This window comes from Manis pentadactyla, chromosome 2, assembly GCF_030020395.1.
Source record: "Manis pentadactyla isolate mManPen7 chromosome 2, mManPen7.hap1, whole genome shotgun sequence".
In the NCBI taxonomy this organism is placed as follows: domain Eukaryota; kingdom Metazoa; phylum Chordata; class Mammalia; order Pholidota; family Manidae; genus Manis; species Manis pentadactyla.
This window is the reverse complement of record NC_080020.1, coordinates 187,453,270-187,471,984: the sequence shown is the minus strand read 5'-3', so window position 1 is coordinate 187,471,984 and position 18,715 is coordinate 187,453,270. Positions and strand designations below refer to the sequence as shown.

The following is an 18,715-nucleotide window of genomic DNA, read 5'->3' as shown; positions in this document are numbered from 1 at the left end:
TTCCTTTTTCTTTGAACCAATGAGAACATTTTACAGCACCTGGTTCTTTAAAAAGCAAAACTCATGCCATACCTACAATGTTGGCACAACGCCAAGAAAGCCTTTTTGTGTGTGTTTGTGGTGAATCATTTGTAGTCTGTAAGATCTATCAAAACAGCGTTGTTTGAAAACCTGGTTTTACCTATTTTTTTCCTTCTGATGAGTCATACTTTAATGCTTTCATGTCTAGATTCTCTTTTCTTGTTTCTCATCATGTTCATTCAGAGGGAGTTCTTTCACTAGTTCCAAAATGTGAATTTCTATATTCTGTCAGTTTTCATCTTGAAACATACACACAGCAATATGCTCTGAATCATAAAATTCTACATTAAATCCCAACATTTAAAAATACCCCACTTATTCTCAATACAGGTTTACCTGCACTTCTGTTCCCATTCTTATTTAGTACAAATTTATTAACATTTTAAATTCATTGGCACTTGAAACTTCATCTGTTAGGAAGATTTTGGCTACAAGAAACATGATGCTATGTGGTGGCTTAAACAATAAGGACACTTAACACCTCATGTATGAATATGAAAAGTATGGTGGCTTCAAGGTTAGCTGAATTTGAGTAGTTCAAAAATGGTCTTAAAAACTCAAGTCCTTCCCACCATTTCTTTCAAGTCAGTTTTATTGATACACAATTTACATATTAGAAAATCCATAAACTTTAAGTGTATAATTAGGTAAGTTATGACACAGGAGTAATCATGTAATCACTACCACAATCAAGATATTAAACATTTCCATCATTCCAAAAAGTTCCATTAGTTCTTTTGCAGTCAGTCCTATTCCAACATAGTCCCTCATAATTTAAATAAAATTATTATAGTATGTACTCATTGTGTCTTCTTTCCTTTGCGTAACACCATGCTTTTGAGATCCATCCAGATTGTTGCTTGTGTCAGTAGTTTGTTCTTTGTTGCTTGTGTCAGTAGTTTGTTTCTTTTTATTACCGAGTGATATTCCACTGTTTAGGAGATATACTGTATACCATGATATGTTTATCCATTAACTACTTGTTGGGAATTAGAGGTTTTTTTCCAGTTTTTGACTATTTATATGAAGCTGCTATAAACATTCACATACAAGTATTTGTGTAGATATATGTTTGCATTTCTCTTGGGTAAATGCCTAGAAGTTATAATATGAATGGTGGGTCATATGCTAATTATATGCTTACCATTGTAAGAAATTGAAGAACTGTTTTCCAAAGTGGCTGTACCAGTTTGGATCCCCATGAGCAATCTATGAGCCTCAGTTACTCCACATACTACCAAAATGTGGTGTCTTAACAGTGCTTTTGAAGAACATTTTTTATTTTGATAAAGTTAATTTATCAATTTCTTCTTTTTGGCTTTCAGCTTTTTTTGTACATTCTAATTCAACACAGTCAAAGGTCACAAAGATTTACTAAATCCAAGATCATAAAGATTTTCTCGTAGGTTTTCTTCCAAATGTTTTAATAGTATTACCTCTTATATTTAGATTTAGGATTATGTTATGATCAATTTCAAGTTAGTTTTTAATATGAGGTATGAGTTAAGGATTGAGGTTCTTTTCTTTCTTTCCTTCTTCTGTTCTCCCTCCCTTTTGTCTTTTTGTATATTTGGATATCTAAGTATGCTAACCTCGTTTGTTCAGTGTCCTGCCATTTCTGGTGAATTAGATTTATACTTTGTCCTATTCTCATGGTCACAAAATGACTGCAGAAATTCTATGTATTACATCTAGCATGATAACTAGAAAAGACCATCTCTTTATAGAAGTGTCCAGGAAACTCTTCTTCACCTCTTGTTACCTAAACGTCATACATGCTTACTATCTAAACCGATCACTGGAAATGGGAATAGGCCAACCATAATTCATTTACTCAAGAAACGAATATGCTTTAACAAGAAAATGGTATCTTTTCTATATGCTTCCTAGGGACCAGGAATACATCAGTGACTAAAACAACCAAAATGCCTGCTTTCGTGGAGCACACAATTTACTGAGGAAAACTATTTGTCTCTTTTCATAATAAATAAGTAACCTGTATAATATGTTGTTGTACAATAGTAAGTACTAGGAGGGAAAAAAGAAAAGTGGCTATGAAATACTGTGGGTAGGTTGACATTTTAGATAGGTTAGTAAGGAAAGGCCTCATTGAGTGGACTTTTGAGTTAAGACCTGAGAAAGTGATAGAGTATGCCATACAGATACGAGATTGAAGAGTGGTCCAGGCAGGAGGAAGTCCTGAGAATAATAAGAAGGCTGCCGTGGTTGGAGGGAATAATAGGAAATGGGGATACTCCTAGTAATAGAAAATGCAGAACATGTAGACGATTGTAGATAATTCCCAACCAAGGGGCCATTTTGCCAAAATTTACAAAATTTGGTAATGTCTGGAGATTTTGTCATGGGAAAGCCAGGGATGCTGCTGAATATCCTAAAAGGCACAGGGACCTCACCACTGGACCCTCCTTGCCCTCTCAACAAAGAATTATCTGGCCCAAACATCAATAGCACCAAGGTTGAAAAATGCTGTTTTAAGTCATAGTAAGGACTGGCTTATAGTTAATTAACTGGAATGACACTCTAGTGTTTTGAACAGAGGAAGATCTAATTTAAGCTTTAAAAAAAGAATTTAGGAGGGTACTACAATTAGCCATGATGTTTTGGACCAGGATGATGGCATAGGAGTGGTAAGAAGTGGATATATTTTGAAGGTTGAGTTAATAGGATTTACTAACTCTCATAGACTCAATGTGTCCTCTGAAAATTCTTATGTTGAAACCTAATCCCCAAAGAAATGGTATTAGGAGGTGGGGCTTTTGGGAGGTGACTAGGTCATAACCTCTTTAGCCCTCAGAACTGTGAAAAATAAATTTCTGTTGTTTGTAAGTCACCAAGTCTATGGTATTCTGTTATAGCAGCCTGAACAGAAACACTGACATACGAAAGATAAAGGTGTGAAAGAGAAGAGCCATATATGACCCCTCAAGAGTAATCAGTTGTGGCTGTTGCTACAGTTTCATCTTTCCAAAAAAGTAACCTGGTGAAGAGGGTAGAAATCTGAATGCCTTTGAATAGGAGAAAAAAATGCCCATATGGATGTTTGGATAGGCAATGGATAGCATGTTACATAGGTGTCTTATGGAAATAAGAATAGATATTGTTGGATTAGTGAATGGCTACCTTAAAGGGCACAATTATTCTACATATAGATAATGCTGAGTTTGTTAAAAAATGTTTTTATATCCTCAGCACCAGGTGCTTTTTAAAAATGTCTTCTCATGCCATCTTTCTCTTGGTGACAATTTGATAGATGTAGTAAAACCTAAAACCTTTATTCCTTCCGGTATTGACATCCCAAGCAATTATTTTCTACAAAGAATGTTGATATAGTTTAATAATTGCTTCTTGAACATTTGTTTTGTCTACTCTAAAATATTATGTATATAAGCTCATCATAAGTCTTTAATATATGTTAGAAAACTACTTAATATATTTGTTTCACTTAATTATCCTAATATCTTATAATTTATAAGCTGGTAAGGATCCTCTTCTAAACCACATTCTACTTACTCTTTTTCAGCTAGGACTTAACTTTTGGACTTCCATTATCCTCTACATTGTGCAATTTTGGAAAGAATCCTGCTAAGTCAGTTGCAGAGAAGCCCATTCTCTGTAACTGATCACACTCTATACCTGATACAGTTTTTTATCTTCCACCATCCCCCAGGGGAGTTCTGATCACCTGGCGGGCTAAGAATCCTTTTAGCTCAGCTTAGCCAGAATCGTCTCTTTACTGACCCTGATGATTTCACTTAGTACTTTTCTATCCACCGCTCGACGGCTATAAATTTCCCCTTTGTTGTACGCGAAAAGCAGCTCAGTTCTTTCGTCTATTACAACAGTTTTGAAAAAAGTCTTCCTTGCCATTTTTACTTCCTTATTCATTTCATAGTAACTTTCTCTTTAATAAACCGGGTTTATTTACTAAACAAATAACCTAAATAACTAGGGTTATCTCCACTTCATAGTCAAAGGAAATTGAAGTTTTATAAAATAATTACGTTTAATTAAGCTTATTCTGCCTGAGAACTTAAATGCTGGGTTACAGGCCTTCCTACTCACATTACGCTTCTTGCTCCAGAAGGCCTGGCGAGTATGAACAGTTGCCAGGTAGATGCTCAGTAAGGGCTTGCCCATTTATTTGGAAGCTCTAGTGCTGACATCTTGCTACAGGAGACCTAAAATTCCTCCTACCTCGCCGTGGTCGTTTCACACCAAATTGATCAGACGGTTCATCCTCCAGACTCTGGCGGGAGAGGGTGTGTGGCAATAATACAGCTCCCTCTTCCCATCGGTATCACTTGCGGGCAGACAGGCAGTGGGAACGACAGTGCGGGATGCCGCCTGCCTGAGGCTCCTCGGGCCGCATGGCCGGCGTTGCCGGTGTCGGCGCCGCCAGCGAGACGGGGCGGGCCTGCCAGGCAGCAGAGAACGTAGTTTAGCCGCTGCCGAGGGCCGGCTCGGCGCAGGGCCCGCCTTCCCGCAGGAGTAAAGGCCCTTGGCCCCGCCCGCCCCGAGAGGTCGGCGGGAGGTGTCGCGCGCGGCCTGGCGGCGGGCACATCGAAGGCCGGGGTCGGCCTTCTCCAGCTCCGTGCCCTGGGGTCCGGGAGGGACCCGGCAGCTCCGCGTCCCGCTTTCGGCCTGCCCGCCCGCGCCACAGGCCCCGGGAGCAGCGCGGTCGCAGTGAGACTCCGGGCCTCGCGGCCGCGCCTCAGACCCCGTCCGGGCGGGCTCCCTGCTAACGCGGTTGGTTCCTTACTTTTCCCGATTTGGAGCGAGAACCTGGCGTCCCCTTCAACTCTCGTTTGCCCAAAGCACGGGTTGGAGGCGTTGGAGGCACACGGGGCGAGGTTCTCTTTTCTCGGGTTTAGAGAGAGCTTGCGGCGGGAAGTCCTTTCCAGGAAGCTGCTGGCTTTGCGGTGGTGCTGGCGGGGCCGGCCCTGGAGTCCCGGGGCCGCCGACGGGGTCGCGCAGGGCAGCCTCCGCCCGCAGGGCGGGTCGTTGTGGCGGCCCCGAGCCACCCCCGGCGCGGGTTCAGGCCCCCAGAGCCCCGGTGTGTCCGCGGAAACTAGGGTGGAGAGGTTTTCCTCATAGCCCTGGGGAGGAGCCCCAGAGCAGAAGGGACGACCGCGTGAGGGACTGGCCTTGAGGGGAGGCCGTCGCCTCCTTTAGGGAACTGAACTCGCTCAGGGTGTACATTTTATTATCAATCACCTGTCAGGTCTCAAATTCTGAAGCTACAGACTTTAGCCTACGGTGTTTTTGTACTCTTTATACTTATTTATAACTTATCCCCTGCTGAAAAATTGTTCTTTGAAGACTTTAGGTTTTAGAACAGCAAATACGTATATTAGACACCAGTATATGTAAAGCACTGGTCAAGGGGAACCTCTCCTCCAAGAGCCCCCCAAACTTTTTCGACTTTAGGCATGGTCCACCATCTAAATTCCCGGCTTCTGTTGTATTCTTGTTAGGAGGAGGACAGGTGAATACTGTAAGAGATTTCTGCTGTGTTCCTTTGCTTTACCTGGGTCGTGCTAAGTAACCCAGGACATTGGATGGAAGTTCAGTGGAGGAGGGAAAACGTATTGAAAGGAACAAACGTTCTCATTTCGGAGATGGAAGATTATGCAAGGAATACTTTACATTAACTTTCATTTCAAAAGCATTCACCGGTTTTTTATATATTCTTTGGAAAAGTTACCTTCACATTTTAAATTAATTTCAGGCATAATTGTTTTTTTTCCCCCTCCTGAGAAATTTTCTCTTCCAACTCAGAATCTCTCATTGTGAAATTCACTAACCTGTGTACAAGTATAATCAATTGATTAACATTGTATGGTTATATTATGGAGTTTATTTTTGGTAGTACTGCCATTAATCTCTAAGGAAGGTTAATTTTTGCTTTGGTGAGGGTGGGGAAGGGACAAAGTATAGAGAAACAGGAAAAATCTGAAAGAGTAGCATGCCAGTCTTAAAACCCCAGTGGCCTAGTGCTCTGTTAAGTTATATATCCATGAAAATCCCAGGTTTATTTTAAAAATATTGAGTACCTCCTCTATGTCAGTTGTTGTGATTGGCCATGATATACATGGCCACCATCTCCATGTTTTCCCAGTCCACAGCTGTATTTTCTCCTGACTGAAGATCTCATCTTTGACACTTAGCATTCTCAATGGAAAGCATATTTGCATGCGTATGAAATTTATTTTGTCTTTGTGATTGGAAATGGTAAACTTCTTAAGGTATATTCTGCACTGTTAGTATTATAGACATCCACCCTTCCCCCACCCCCCATTAAATTAATTCTGGAAATGTTAGGTGAAGTTCAACAGGTTTTAAATATCAGTATCTCTTAGATTTCAGTGTTGTAATGTATGTGAATCTCCAGTTTGAATATGGTGTATAGGCTTTCCCAAATCCAAGTGATTTCAGAATCCTAATTTATATAGGAATTGGGAAAGACATTTTGAGAAATGTATTTAAACTGGAGTTTTGTTTTTTATTTTTAATCACTTATCTCACCCCTTCTGCCAACAGAAGTAATGCCACCAAGAAGAAATGAGAAATACAGACTTCCTGTTCCACTTCCAGAAGGGAAGGTTTTGTATGATATGGAAGGAAACCAATGGGTGCTGGGCAAGATAATTGGCTCTGGAGGATTTGGACTGATATACTTAGGTAAAGTATATGTTATCAGATAATTTTATATATGTGACTGTAACTATAATCACTTAAAAATATTTTGAAAGCTGAAACTTTGAAATAGAATTCATAAATATACTTTATTAAATAATATAAAGATAGTTACTGTTTATTAGAATGTGTAGGTTCAGGATATGACTGACCCTGTTCCTTGTTGTCCATGTTTTTCTCAATGACTCTTAGAAGTCTTTTCAGAGTATAGTGACACAATCGGCCAGACAAAATTTTAATGTTCCCTTTTGAGAGTGTGTTTTCCTTGAAACCTTGCTTTTTACAGCTCAGAAATCACAACTGAAACAAAAACACTTTCCATTTGTGAATCTTAATCATTAATATTTAAGTAATACAAGATTCTAGTCATTTCTTAACTAGGCTTCACTAGAGAACTGAGCCTTAATACCTTCGAGGCATTTATTGCATGGAATGAATTAAACATCACTCCTGTGCATTTGGAGTGTACTAGATATGTACCATCACTGAGATAATTGAGAAAATAGAAACTTTATTTTTTGTGTTTTTTGGGGCAGGTAAGGAACCTAGCTGAGTATACTTTTATACTACACTTAAACATTTAAAAATTATACTGAACTTAAAAGGATCATTCAGGGTTACCTTAATTGTGTGATTGTATTCTGAAAAGACCTCTAGGAGTCATTCCAAAATACATGAACAGCAACAAGTAGGGTCAGTTATGTCCTGAACCTACACATTCTACTAATTACCTTAGTTAAATGTATTGTCTCATTACATATGTTTGTGTTGAAGTTTAAAAGGTGGTAAAAGACCTTCATTGGGGGAATCTTGGGTTCTTCATTAAGCATTTCAAACTGCAGAGTGGTAAAGACTTTCCCTCCCCTCCTCGGTTCAAGAGTTGGGTCTATGAAATAAACAGAGCAAGCAGATTAACAGGAGAAAAGATATATACAAGAAAAGTCTGAATACAAACAAGAAAGGTATTGCTTTGGATCCCAAAGCTTATCAGTTATACGTTCAGTTTTTTAACATTCGAATTACTTGAGTAATTTCAAAGAAGTACAGCAAAGCATTGATTGTAATCATTTTATTCCTTTTCTCTTTTTAAAATATAAATACTATTTGTGTTAATATGTGTTTAAATTTAAGCACATGTCTAAAATTAAATATATGCCTATGCACATATACGTATATGTATATGTATGTGTGAATCACACTGCTTGTGTGATTCCTGTTGTGAGAAAGGAATTTATTTGCTCAGACATGTGATTTATTTGTCCCTATCCAAACACAGAAAAATCTTTACTTCTTTCAGTCTAAATAGGTGTCACATATTTTACCTACTTTTTCTCATTACCAAAGTAGTATTTGTTTTACAGTAATTTTCAATCTTCCATATGTTACGCAGTACCCGCTACTATCTGAATTTTAGAACATGGATCCAAGGAATATTAGCAAGTGTACACCATTGGAAAAAAGCTTTAAGGAAATGTTTAACTATTTTAGTAAAAGTCCCTATACTTCAGATATATAATAAAGGTGTATGTTCCAAATGTTGTCAGTTTCATCAAAAGTGGCACTCATAAATAATAGAATCAGCTCTTTTGTTGGATGCCATCAGCAATAACTTCATGAGACTTAGCTTTTACTGATTGTTTTAAATGCTAAGTAAATCCATATGAAATTATAACATGTTTTTGCATTTTACCATGGTTTTTATCACTTCCTGTAAATAAATGAAGCAGCAAGTAAACTCAAGCTTTCCTTAATACCGTTGTGTCCAACTATTTTCTTTTCAGATATTATTCTTTCCAGATACACTGTTTTGGCAGACACTTCATCAGCATTTGATGCCTAAGGCTGAGAAGAAACTAGCCACTATGTCTAGCTCACTGTGCATGTACAAGTGTCCTCTAGCTTTGAGATCAATAGCCAGGGCCTTTCAATAATCAGCAACTTACAGTAAAGGGGAAAGGGCAAAGAAGTTTGGTGTTTACTTATGACTTGGAGAAATAATGTGCCTGTAGCATTAATAGGAGTAGTTATAAGAGGGAAAAGAAAAGTCTGAATACAAGAACAAAGTCAAGGTTCTCTTTTTGTATATGAAAAGAGAAGGGGGATACAGGAAGAAAGGAAACTGGTTTAGGGGATGGGAAAAATTGCTGTTATTTTAGTAACAAATAAGTGAAAAAGTTTCTAAAATTCCAGGAAAGGAGAGAGAACTGAGAGTTTGAATTCTACATTAATGAAATGTGTAACATAGAACCAGGCAAATTAAGGGAGATTTGGATAAATAAGAGTGCAGGTTTAAATCTGAGTTGAATTCTGACCTCACATCACCTCGTCACTAGTCTTTGTTCTTTTCTATGTAATTGGGATATAGTAATTGTAGAAGTAAGTGAGATAATGTTTTTAAGGAACTTGGAACTTGTTAAGCACTTAAATGTAATTTATTTACTTATTTAGAATTTCCCATTCTGAATGATAGTTGAAAACTAGGTTCAGTATTTGGTGCCACAGTGGATTAGGATGCTGACAAAGTCATCTGTTGGAGAGACTTTCCATTCATTTATTCATCCATGGATTGTGATACACTTAGGTACTAATGTAGTAAAACTCAGAACATAGAGAATGTCAGTGGAAGACTATAACATTTTACTTATCAACCTAAATCTATTTTCCCCCTACAGTTTACAAGAGTGGCCATAATTAGAGTGAAAACTTACTTACACTGTATCTTATCTGCTTCAGATCTGAAAGATACTGGGTTTCAGAAATTAGAAATCCAGAAAAATAGAATTATAGGTAATAAGCTTCAGCCAGATTCCTTTGAAGTCTTATTATTTTAGTAATAACAGAAGTGATTTATCTGTGGAAGCATTAGTTTTTTGAGGTTGGGCATAGTGAAGACCATTTAGTATCTTTGGAATATCAAGCATAGGCAGATGTTCCACATTGTTTGCCTAAGAGACTGAGACAAGTTTGGGATACTTAATCCACACAAACCAATTTGCTTCATTCTTTCCCATAATTTACAATGTCACCCTTAATTCCAGCCTGTAATCTTATAGATATATACTCTTAGTCACAAGAAAAGCTGACAAGTTGACAACTATCATGATGCCATCTAACAATATGTGTATTCTTTACTGACAGTAAATCAATAGTATTATCTTTTATGAAGAACCATACATTATTATAATTTAAATTAACTCAGGGAAAGTCTTAAGATCAACTCATTTATCCATGGATGAATGTTTAGACTTAATCTAAGTGACTGTTATATGTATTTTTGGGTCATGCTCTCAGATTAGCTCAATTTTGCTCTTCAGAAACATGGAAGAAATCATTTTTTGCAGGGGTGGGGTGAAGGTAGAGAGACTAGGACTTCTAGAAGTTAACAAAGTTTAACTCATTTTATTGGTAAGGAAACAGACTTCTGCTTATGAAGAAACAGAAAAGATACATGTGTGGTTTTTAACTTATTTTACTTTTTGTGAGCTGTAATGGATTGATTTTTAGGGTATGAAGAATCATGTTCAAAAGAGCCTAATGATAATGCCCAAAAATGTAGAGTTATTGGTACACATATTACTTCATTGTACATTGCTGTATTAAATGTTATTTTGGTACTGTTTTACAGAAAAGTCTTTGAAATAAGTTATTAATCTTATCTAACATATTGCCACATTATGGTGTGACCACACTGTTAGTAGGAAATTTTGCAGATGATACAGTGGTGGAAAGAAGAAAGAAAGAAACATGAATAAGGATAACTTGTACTGAAAAGTATAGTATTTATGATAAATTAATCCACAGATGAAAGTGTAGAGAGATAATAGGTGATGGAAACTCAAAGGTGGGAGGGATCACTTAGAATTTTGTGAATTTAATACACACAAAATAAAAGTCTCTAGAAGATGTATTTTAATTTTGTGTGTGCTATCCATAGGCTATTAATTTTGAGTGTTTAAAGAGAGAGCAGTGTTCTTTTACCTATCAGTTAAGAAATCTAAGTATTTATAAAAGTTTGGGTTTTTGTATAAGGGAGAGTTCTTCTAAGGCTTAGCCTTTGCTTGTCTTTTTCATTTTTTAAAGTACCCAACCTTTTTAACAAATTTTATATTATCATTCTTCATTTTCAGCATTTTTGCTGTCAAACTCTTTTGCCTGAAAGGAAGATTTATAAACTGTTTAGTTCTTTAGTGATTTATATATCTGTAGAACTCATTTTACACTCTTCCACTGCATCTATTATTATCTTGTAACTGTTACAATGGTCAAGGATTTAAAATTTGAAATCTATTGCTATAGGGAAGTTTCTTTATGAAATGATCTCACCTCTATTGCTATACAATAAAAGAATTCTCAGCTTTTGAGAGCTTCTGGATTCCTTATGAAATATGGATAGACTTTTGCTTCTGAAGTGTTTTAGTTTTTTTCCTTTAGATATGGAAGAAGAGGAATAAATAATAGGTATGGTCCTTCTTTTAAGATACAGGAATACCTATGTTTATAAAATAAGGAGAAGAAAGTTTAGAAACTCTAAAGCTTTTAATGGGAGAATTCACTGGAAATTAGCTATGTGGCTGATGAAAATTTGTCTACCATCATGCATTTTATGCTGCTTAGGTACTTGGTGTGGCAGTTAGTCCTTCTGCAGAAAGTTTGTCCCTCAAAGCTCCATTATATGCACTGAGTACACTATACAGTATTCTCTGTGAAAGAGTATTTTAAGACAAAAGACAGAAAACTCAGCAACTAATTCAAGACAATTGAAGATTTCTACGGCTTCTTTTAAAAGGATGGCCTTCAATTAGTCAGGTAGCCATTTCTTTTCTTTAACATCTCCAATCAAGTAATACTTGAGGAAAATGATTCCATAGAAAGGCATCCATTGAAGGCCAGAAACATCTACAGATGCAATGTGATCCCAAGCGATGAAGCATGTGGCCCTTCATTGGCATTATATGATAACAGGAGGATCTTCTGGCAGAGGAGCTGACTTTTGCTGTGTTCTGCATGCTGCCCCTCCAAACCCATCTTTGATTGGCACCTATGCCCTATTGAAACTGGCATCACACCTTCTGAATGGGCACAGTGCCAGGTTAGCAGATGGGTATGGGCAAAAGCATGCCAGAAACCCAGTATGTGCATCAAGTTTAAGTATTAGGGGCCCAAACTCCCATCCAGGGATATAAAACTGCAGTCTGTTGAGAGCTTTTTTGTGCTTAAGGTTAAAGGACATGCCATTTCTACTCCAGCTTAGAGGTTGATTAATTTTGAACGTCAAACAGGAGCTCCTGTGGCTGCATCAAGCAAAATTCTATCTTTGGTGAATGAGAATTACTACTTCATGTAGGGAAGAGAAAGTATTGTAATGAAGTTTCCAATGAGAGTTACTCTCCTGCAAGTGCCTGCAACACTTAAGCAGCATGCATTCAGTGGAGATGAATATTTCCATTCTCCAGCAGAGCCAGGTGCAATCAAAGCCAGATCTTCAACCTGCTGCAGTAAAGAACCCTAAATTTAGAAAGGGCAGGCAAACTTTGGAAGAACTTCTTGGTGGTAGCTCTGACTATGAGGTGATGAGACTTCACAAAAGTGTACAAAGGAGATGAAGGAAGAACTTCCAAATAAAAAACCTTCAGAATACTTCAGCCTGAAACAGCAACATCTTTAACAAACCAAAGGAAAAAGTTTAGTCCTTTCTTCACAATGCAGAAATTCTTTTGAATTTTATATCAATAAAAACTTAGTTTACCAAAATGTTAGAATCAACTTAATGCATAAATAACAAAGCTTTCTATTCTAACATTTATTTCATTGCATGTCTATCATGTATATAAACCTTCCTTCTTGAATAATGGATTTTGCATAAAATTGAGTTCTAAATATCATATTCCTTATGATCGTCTCACACCAACTACAGAACTGGGCAAAAAAAGAGAAGACATCATTCTTTGTGATCACTTTAATCATAACCCCTAAATGCTCTTAAACTTACAGGAATGGCTATAAGACCAGCTGTGGCCAAGGGAAGCTTTTCCTAATCACCTTATAGCCATTGCTTTCTCTTTTCCACTGTGTAAACTTTATCTATGGAACAGATTCCATGAGACCGTTGTGAATACTTCAACGTATTCAAAACATATAACTGCCACAAATTAAACTACTAAAACTAAAGCTGGTGCATTGTAACTGCCAAGTAAAACTGGCACGTCCCTCTGTCAGACTGCGGGAGAGTATGCCATACAGCCCTCAGAAAACACAATTCATCCAGAAGCACTCTTGTCACTTGCTCTGATATTAAAACAGAGTAAGTGACATTAATTAAAGAAGTGACATGAGCCAACAAAGGCAATGAAATTCTAAGCTTTGGCTCATGTGCAGACCTCAATCCAACTTGCTCTGCTTAGGTATTGTGGCCATTTTTGAAAAGTAATGTGGCTATTTCCCTCCCTCCTCCTCTCATTTTCCCATTCTGAAACTTCAAGCAACTAAAATTTCATATCCAGGGTTGGACTAGTCAATTGGTATACTGGAAGTCATTGTAGGGTTTCTCAAAATAGTCATGTGATGGCATGTGATGCATTTATTGCACTTGGTAAGTACATGAGATGAACAGCTAGAGGTAGAGGGGAGCTGGTCTAACAAAAAGGCAAGCAATAGCTAAATAGAGCAGAGTACCTAGATTTGGTCAAATGAGCTAGAAGAGTCTGTTGCTAGGATGATGAAAAAAATGGTGGCTAATAGTCCTTATAAAAATTCTAACATGCTGAAGAGACAAGCAGGGGAGAATCCACATCTTCTCTTTGTTTCCATAGTACGCGCTCAGTGTTTTTTGTTTCATATGATTACTATTTTTATTCTGTTTTATTTGCCCCCTGCCCTAACACTAGCTAATAAACTCCTTGCAGGCATTCTCTGAGTGCTTAAACAAGATCTTGCATGTGATGATTTTTCAAAAATGATTGGTTAAATTAACTCTAGAACTAGTCTGTTATGGAAAAGTAATTTTCCCAACTATGTTATCTGAGATGAAATTTGTGCTCTATATGCTATAACATGTCATGTATATAAAGCACTGCACTTAGAATTCGAGACATTATTTTGTATATTTTGGAGGTTTGTGGGAGAGAAGTGTCTGTTCACTTTCTTTCATATATGTTTTTAAAATACAAGAACACATGTATTCTTAATTCATACATTATAGCATTTATTGGGAAAAGTTTTCTTTGCTAATGCACAGTGTAGGGAGTTAAAAAATGGGCATTCTATTAACCCTGAACAGTTTTGCGTCTACAGTAAAACAATTCTACTGAGTAGCACTTAATTGAAGTAGACCTAATAGCATGTATAAACTTTTCTGGAGGAAATGGATGGCGTTTATTGTTAAATGAATTGACTTGTAGGCATGTAACATGCATAAGAAATATACTTATCAAAGAATATAAACACAGCTTTAACAAAAGACAAGTTATTGGAATTTCTTTTAATTTATGTGAATGAAAGGCTTGAGAGTTTTGTGCATGGTGAGAAGCTTTTGTTATGGTGTCTGGGCATAAGTATTTTATATTTGAGATCAGAAATTTTCCATCTATGTAATTAGTCATGAGGTTTAATGTACATTTTTCATATTAGGCAGACAATGGTTTCAAAGAGACAGCAGTGCTGCAAAGGAGCAAGGAAAGAAGGCCAAAGTTGACACACACAGAGGCAAAACAGTGTAGAAAAAAATCAACACGTTTTGCAAAATCAATCATTGAAAAATGTGTCAGTGTTCAGGAGACTGTCTTTAATTTGCAATCCAAGTGAAAAAGAGTATTTAAATATGAGAAGCAGTATTATTGAGCCCAGCATGCCTGCTACCACTTGTTTGACTAGCTCAGAATAGAACACTAAGAGGCAGGGGCTCAAAGTTAAATGAACATTTATACATTCTAAAATCAAATGAAAGATTCAGAGTATATTCATGAATTAATTTTTTTTTCCAGAACCCTAAATTTAATCAGCTGGAATCACATTTAAAGTGTCATTCTATTTAACTTTTGGGAATGATGAATTTGCCTTTTAATAGAGATGCTGTATTTTATCATGAAGATGAAACAAACTGTCTTTTGTTAATTATTCCCCAGAGACACTGGCCATTTTTCTCTCCTGTGCTTGGTATGGAGTAAAAGGCAGCTTCCTGCAATTTATTTCAAGCAGGAGCAATCAGAAGCTACAATGTGTGGAAAAGAAGCTCATGGAGAGCATATAGCTTTCCTTGTGGGTGTTCTCAGTGCCACCTAATGAAATTATTAGAAATAATGTTACCAAAGCCTCACTGAAGAGGCCATGAACATAGAACATAGAACATAGAAAAGTAAAATAGAACCCAAGAGTGAATCTCCAGTAAAGAGCAGCAGATGAGTCACATGTCTATGGCATATGATAACTGCTAGGGATAGTGCTTGGAATCTTTTATGGGAAATCATCACCTACTAGTATTTAAATCATTCATGTAGTGTGTGCCAGGAGTCTTGTTGGATGCTTTGCATGCATTATTTAATTTAGTCCTCCCAACAACTTAGTAAGGTAGATACTGAAGCTTAAAGAGATTAATTTGCTTTCATGCCACAGTTTTGTCTCCATCTCCATTTGAACTCAGGTCTCTGCTCTTCTGATTGAAGTCCTTTGTCAAAGAACATTCTGAATTTATTGCTAGCCAGGAAAAACAGTGGCAGCTGACGTACTTATGACATGCTCATTCTAAAATAACCGTGAAATATCTAATTGATAGTATTGGCAGCTCATTTAAGAAATCTGTTAGTACTCTGCTGGTAATGGTGTCATTTTCATTCAGATTGACAACTTGAGGTATAGAGAGCATCAGTGATAGGTTTTTATATTATGTTCACAAAAAAACAAATGAGCATCTGACATTTATAGTAGTCTAATGTTCAGAACTGGAGAAGTATATTAAAATTGTACATCTAGATTAAACAACTATTTTATAGAAAAAAGAGTAGTTAACAAGAAATTATTACAAATGAAGTTATAACGAGGTATTCTAAACATACTCAGAAAATTGACAGATCAGTTCTAGGGAACCCAGGTATACAGGTGAAAGTGGTAGAGTAGAGGCAGGGGTCCTGCCAGCTGTGTTTCAACCTGAGCATTTCTGCTTCAATCTGTTCTGTTTATCAGACTTCCGAGAAACATAGTGTTATTAGAAAGTTTGAAGATAACTGGTTGTGCTCCAATAATTAATAAGCCACAAAGTTGAATGTGCAATTAATAAGAATTTATATTTGGAGATTTAAACAGCATTATAGAGAATAAGCTTTTCTTCCAGCTATATAAGAATCCATTTTAAAAATTGTGTAGTGATTAGTAAATATTAAAAAACACAGAATTTTTATAAATTACAGTTTTTGTGCCCATTGCTAAAATAAAGAACAAGATAATCTTTCTTATTCTGTTTCACTTTATCACCTGCATTCTATCTCTAGTTACGACATTCTCAAAATATTTTTATTTAAAATACCCTCCGTCCTTGAAGCTTGTTTTCCTTTTTGCATTCTCTGTCAGTTGTACATTGTGTATTTGTTTTCAACAATATTTCTGCCTGGCTTTTGTCATGAAGCATATTATACTTTCTATTGTCATTATATATTCTTTCTTTTTTGTTTATATATATATATATATATATATATTTTTTTTTTTTTTTGAGAGGGCATCTCTCATATTTATTGATCAAATGGCTGTTAACAACAATAAAATTCTGTATAGGGGACCCAATGCACAATCGTTAATCCACCCTGAGCCTAATTCTCATCAGTCTCCAATCTTCTGAAGCATAACGAACAAGTTCTTACATGGTGAACAAATTCTTACATAGTGAATAAGTTCTTACATGGTGAACAGTACAAGGGCAGTCATCACAGAAACTTTCAGTTTTGATCACGCATTATGAACTATAAACAATCAGGTCAAATATGAATATTTGTTTGATTTTTATACTTGATTTATATGTGAATCCCACATTTCTCCCTTATTATTATTATTTTTATTATTTTTTTAAATAAAATGCTGAAGTGGTAGGTAGATGCAAGATAAAGGTAGAAAACATAGTTTAGTGCTGTAAGAGAGCAAATGTAGATGATCAGGTGTGTGCCTATAGACTAAGTATTAATCCAAGCTAGACAAGGGCAAAAAAAGATCCACAGATGCAGAAGATTTCTCTCAAAACAGGGGGGGTGAGGTTCTAAGCCTCACCTCTGTTGATCCCCAATTTCTCACCTGATGGTCCCCCTGCGACTGTGCCTCTCTTAGGTTGTTCCTCCCTTGAGGAATCTTACCCGTCTCTGGCTAACCAGTCATCTTCCAGGGCCATACAGGGAAATGTAAAGTTGGTAAGTGAGAGAGAAGCAATATTGTTTGAAAAGGTTAGCTTTTTACTTCTTTGCAGACTTATGCCCTGTGGCTTCTATGCCCAGCATTTGTCTTGAGGGATCTTTACCACTTGGAAGAATTACGATACTTGGGAAATTCGATATGAGGCACAAATTCTACTTAAGGGTTGTAATTAGGAAGGAAGAAGAAAAGCTATAGAAGTAGCAGACGGAAGAAAACATGGGAAGATTGATTATTTCTTTGACATACCTTCTTATAGAGTAACTTAAACATGTATAGGTTTTAAACTACTAATTAAATTGCACACACACATTAACATAATAGGAATACAGTTACATAACCAAAGCAGACCTATAATTACCAGCCATCTCCAGTGAAACCAAGAAAACCAGTTAGGCACCCTAGGCATTTCTGAAAACTTATCTATGATATGGTGGATATTGTCCAACTGAACTTGAACAGTCTGAGAGAAATCAAACAAATTAAAACAACCCATTCCTGGGGACTGTTCACATCCCATATATTCTTTTAACAGTAGATAGTCTGTAGTCATAAGATTTTGGAGCACTACAACTTGCACTTCTCCTAATTCTTGGTTGAGTTCCAACAGTATAGATCCAGTCAAATTTGTTGTTTTACTGTATGCACAGGCCAGCTTAGATATCTCCTTCTTCATTCCAATGGCAAGTCCAGGAACCGGTGGGATGAATGCAGCTACAACTGCAGCATCACCTGGATCTTTGTTGAGGTGTTTTGATGATCATCTTCTGGTATGACTCTTCCAGAGAGTGCTGATGTTGGAAGTTCTTCTTCATATCGTATCTTAGTTCATTTTCTGGGGAGCCAAATTAGGCTTTGATCCTCTGTATAAACACAAACAGACCCTTTGCCCACACTTTGATATGCCCTTTATACCATTGTGTAGAACTCATTGGAGGTCACCACTCAGGAACTGCTTTTTTTTTTTTTAAGAGAAAGGAATATTATCAGAAAAATGTACCTTCATATCCGATCATCTGACACCCTTTAAGTGATCAAAATTAAGGATATTTAAAGCATGCATTAATTGTTGATTTACAGTTAGTTTTATCCTGTCAGGGAGTAATCCCCCTTTTCTTTCTTCCTTTTTTTTTTTTTTGTTATCATTAATCTACACTTACATGAAGAATATTATGTTTACTAGGCTCTCCCCTATACCAGGTCCCCCCTATAAACACCTTTACAGTCACTGTCCATCAGCATAGCAAAATGTTGTACAATCACTACTGTCTTCTCTGTGTTGTACAGCCCTCCCCTTTCTCCCACCCCCCCATGCATGCTAATCTTAATAACCCCCTACTTCTCCTCCCCCTTATCCCTCCCTACCCACCCATCCTCCCCAGTCCCTTTCCCTTTGATACCTGTTAGTCCATTCTTGGGTTCTGTGATTCTGCTGCTGTTTTGTTCCTTCAGTTTTTCCTTTGTTCTTATACTCCACAGATGAGTGAAATCATTTGGTATTTCCCTTTCTCCGCTTGGCTTATTTCACTGAGCA

General features: G+C 36.9%; 1 protein-coding gene across 2 annotated transcripts in view; it reads left to right on the top strand.

The window, feature by feature from the left end:
- Positions 1 to 4,617: 4,617 nt before the first annotated feature.
- The window catches only part of VRK2 (VRK serine/threonine kinase 2), a 126,130-nt gene continuing 112,032 nt past the window's right edge, over positions 4,618 to 18,715 (top strand). The window contains exons 1-2 of one of the 2 annotated variants that reach the window (XM_036926002.2): positions 4,618 to 4,848; positions 6,643 to 6,783. In XM_036926002.2, coding sequence (XP_036781897.2) covers positions 6,648 to 6,783 — 136 coding nt within the window. In that variant the 5' untranslated portion in view covers positions 4,618 to 4,848; positions 6,643 to 6,647. The remainder of the gene's footprint in view (positions 4,849 to 6,642; positions 6,784 to 18,715) is intronic. The other variant, XM_036926003.2, reaches the window with a different exon arrangement.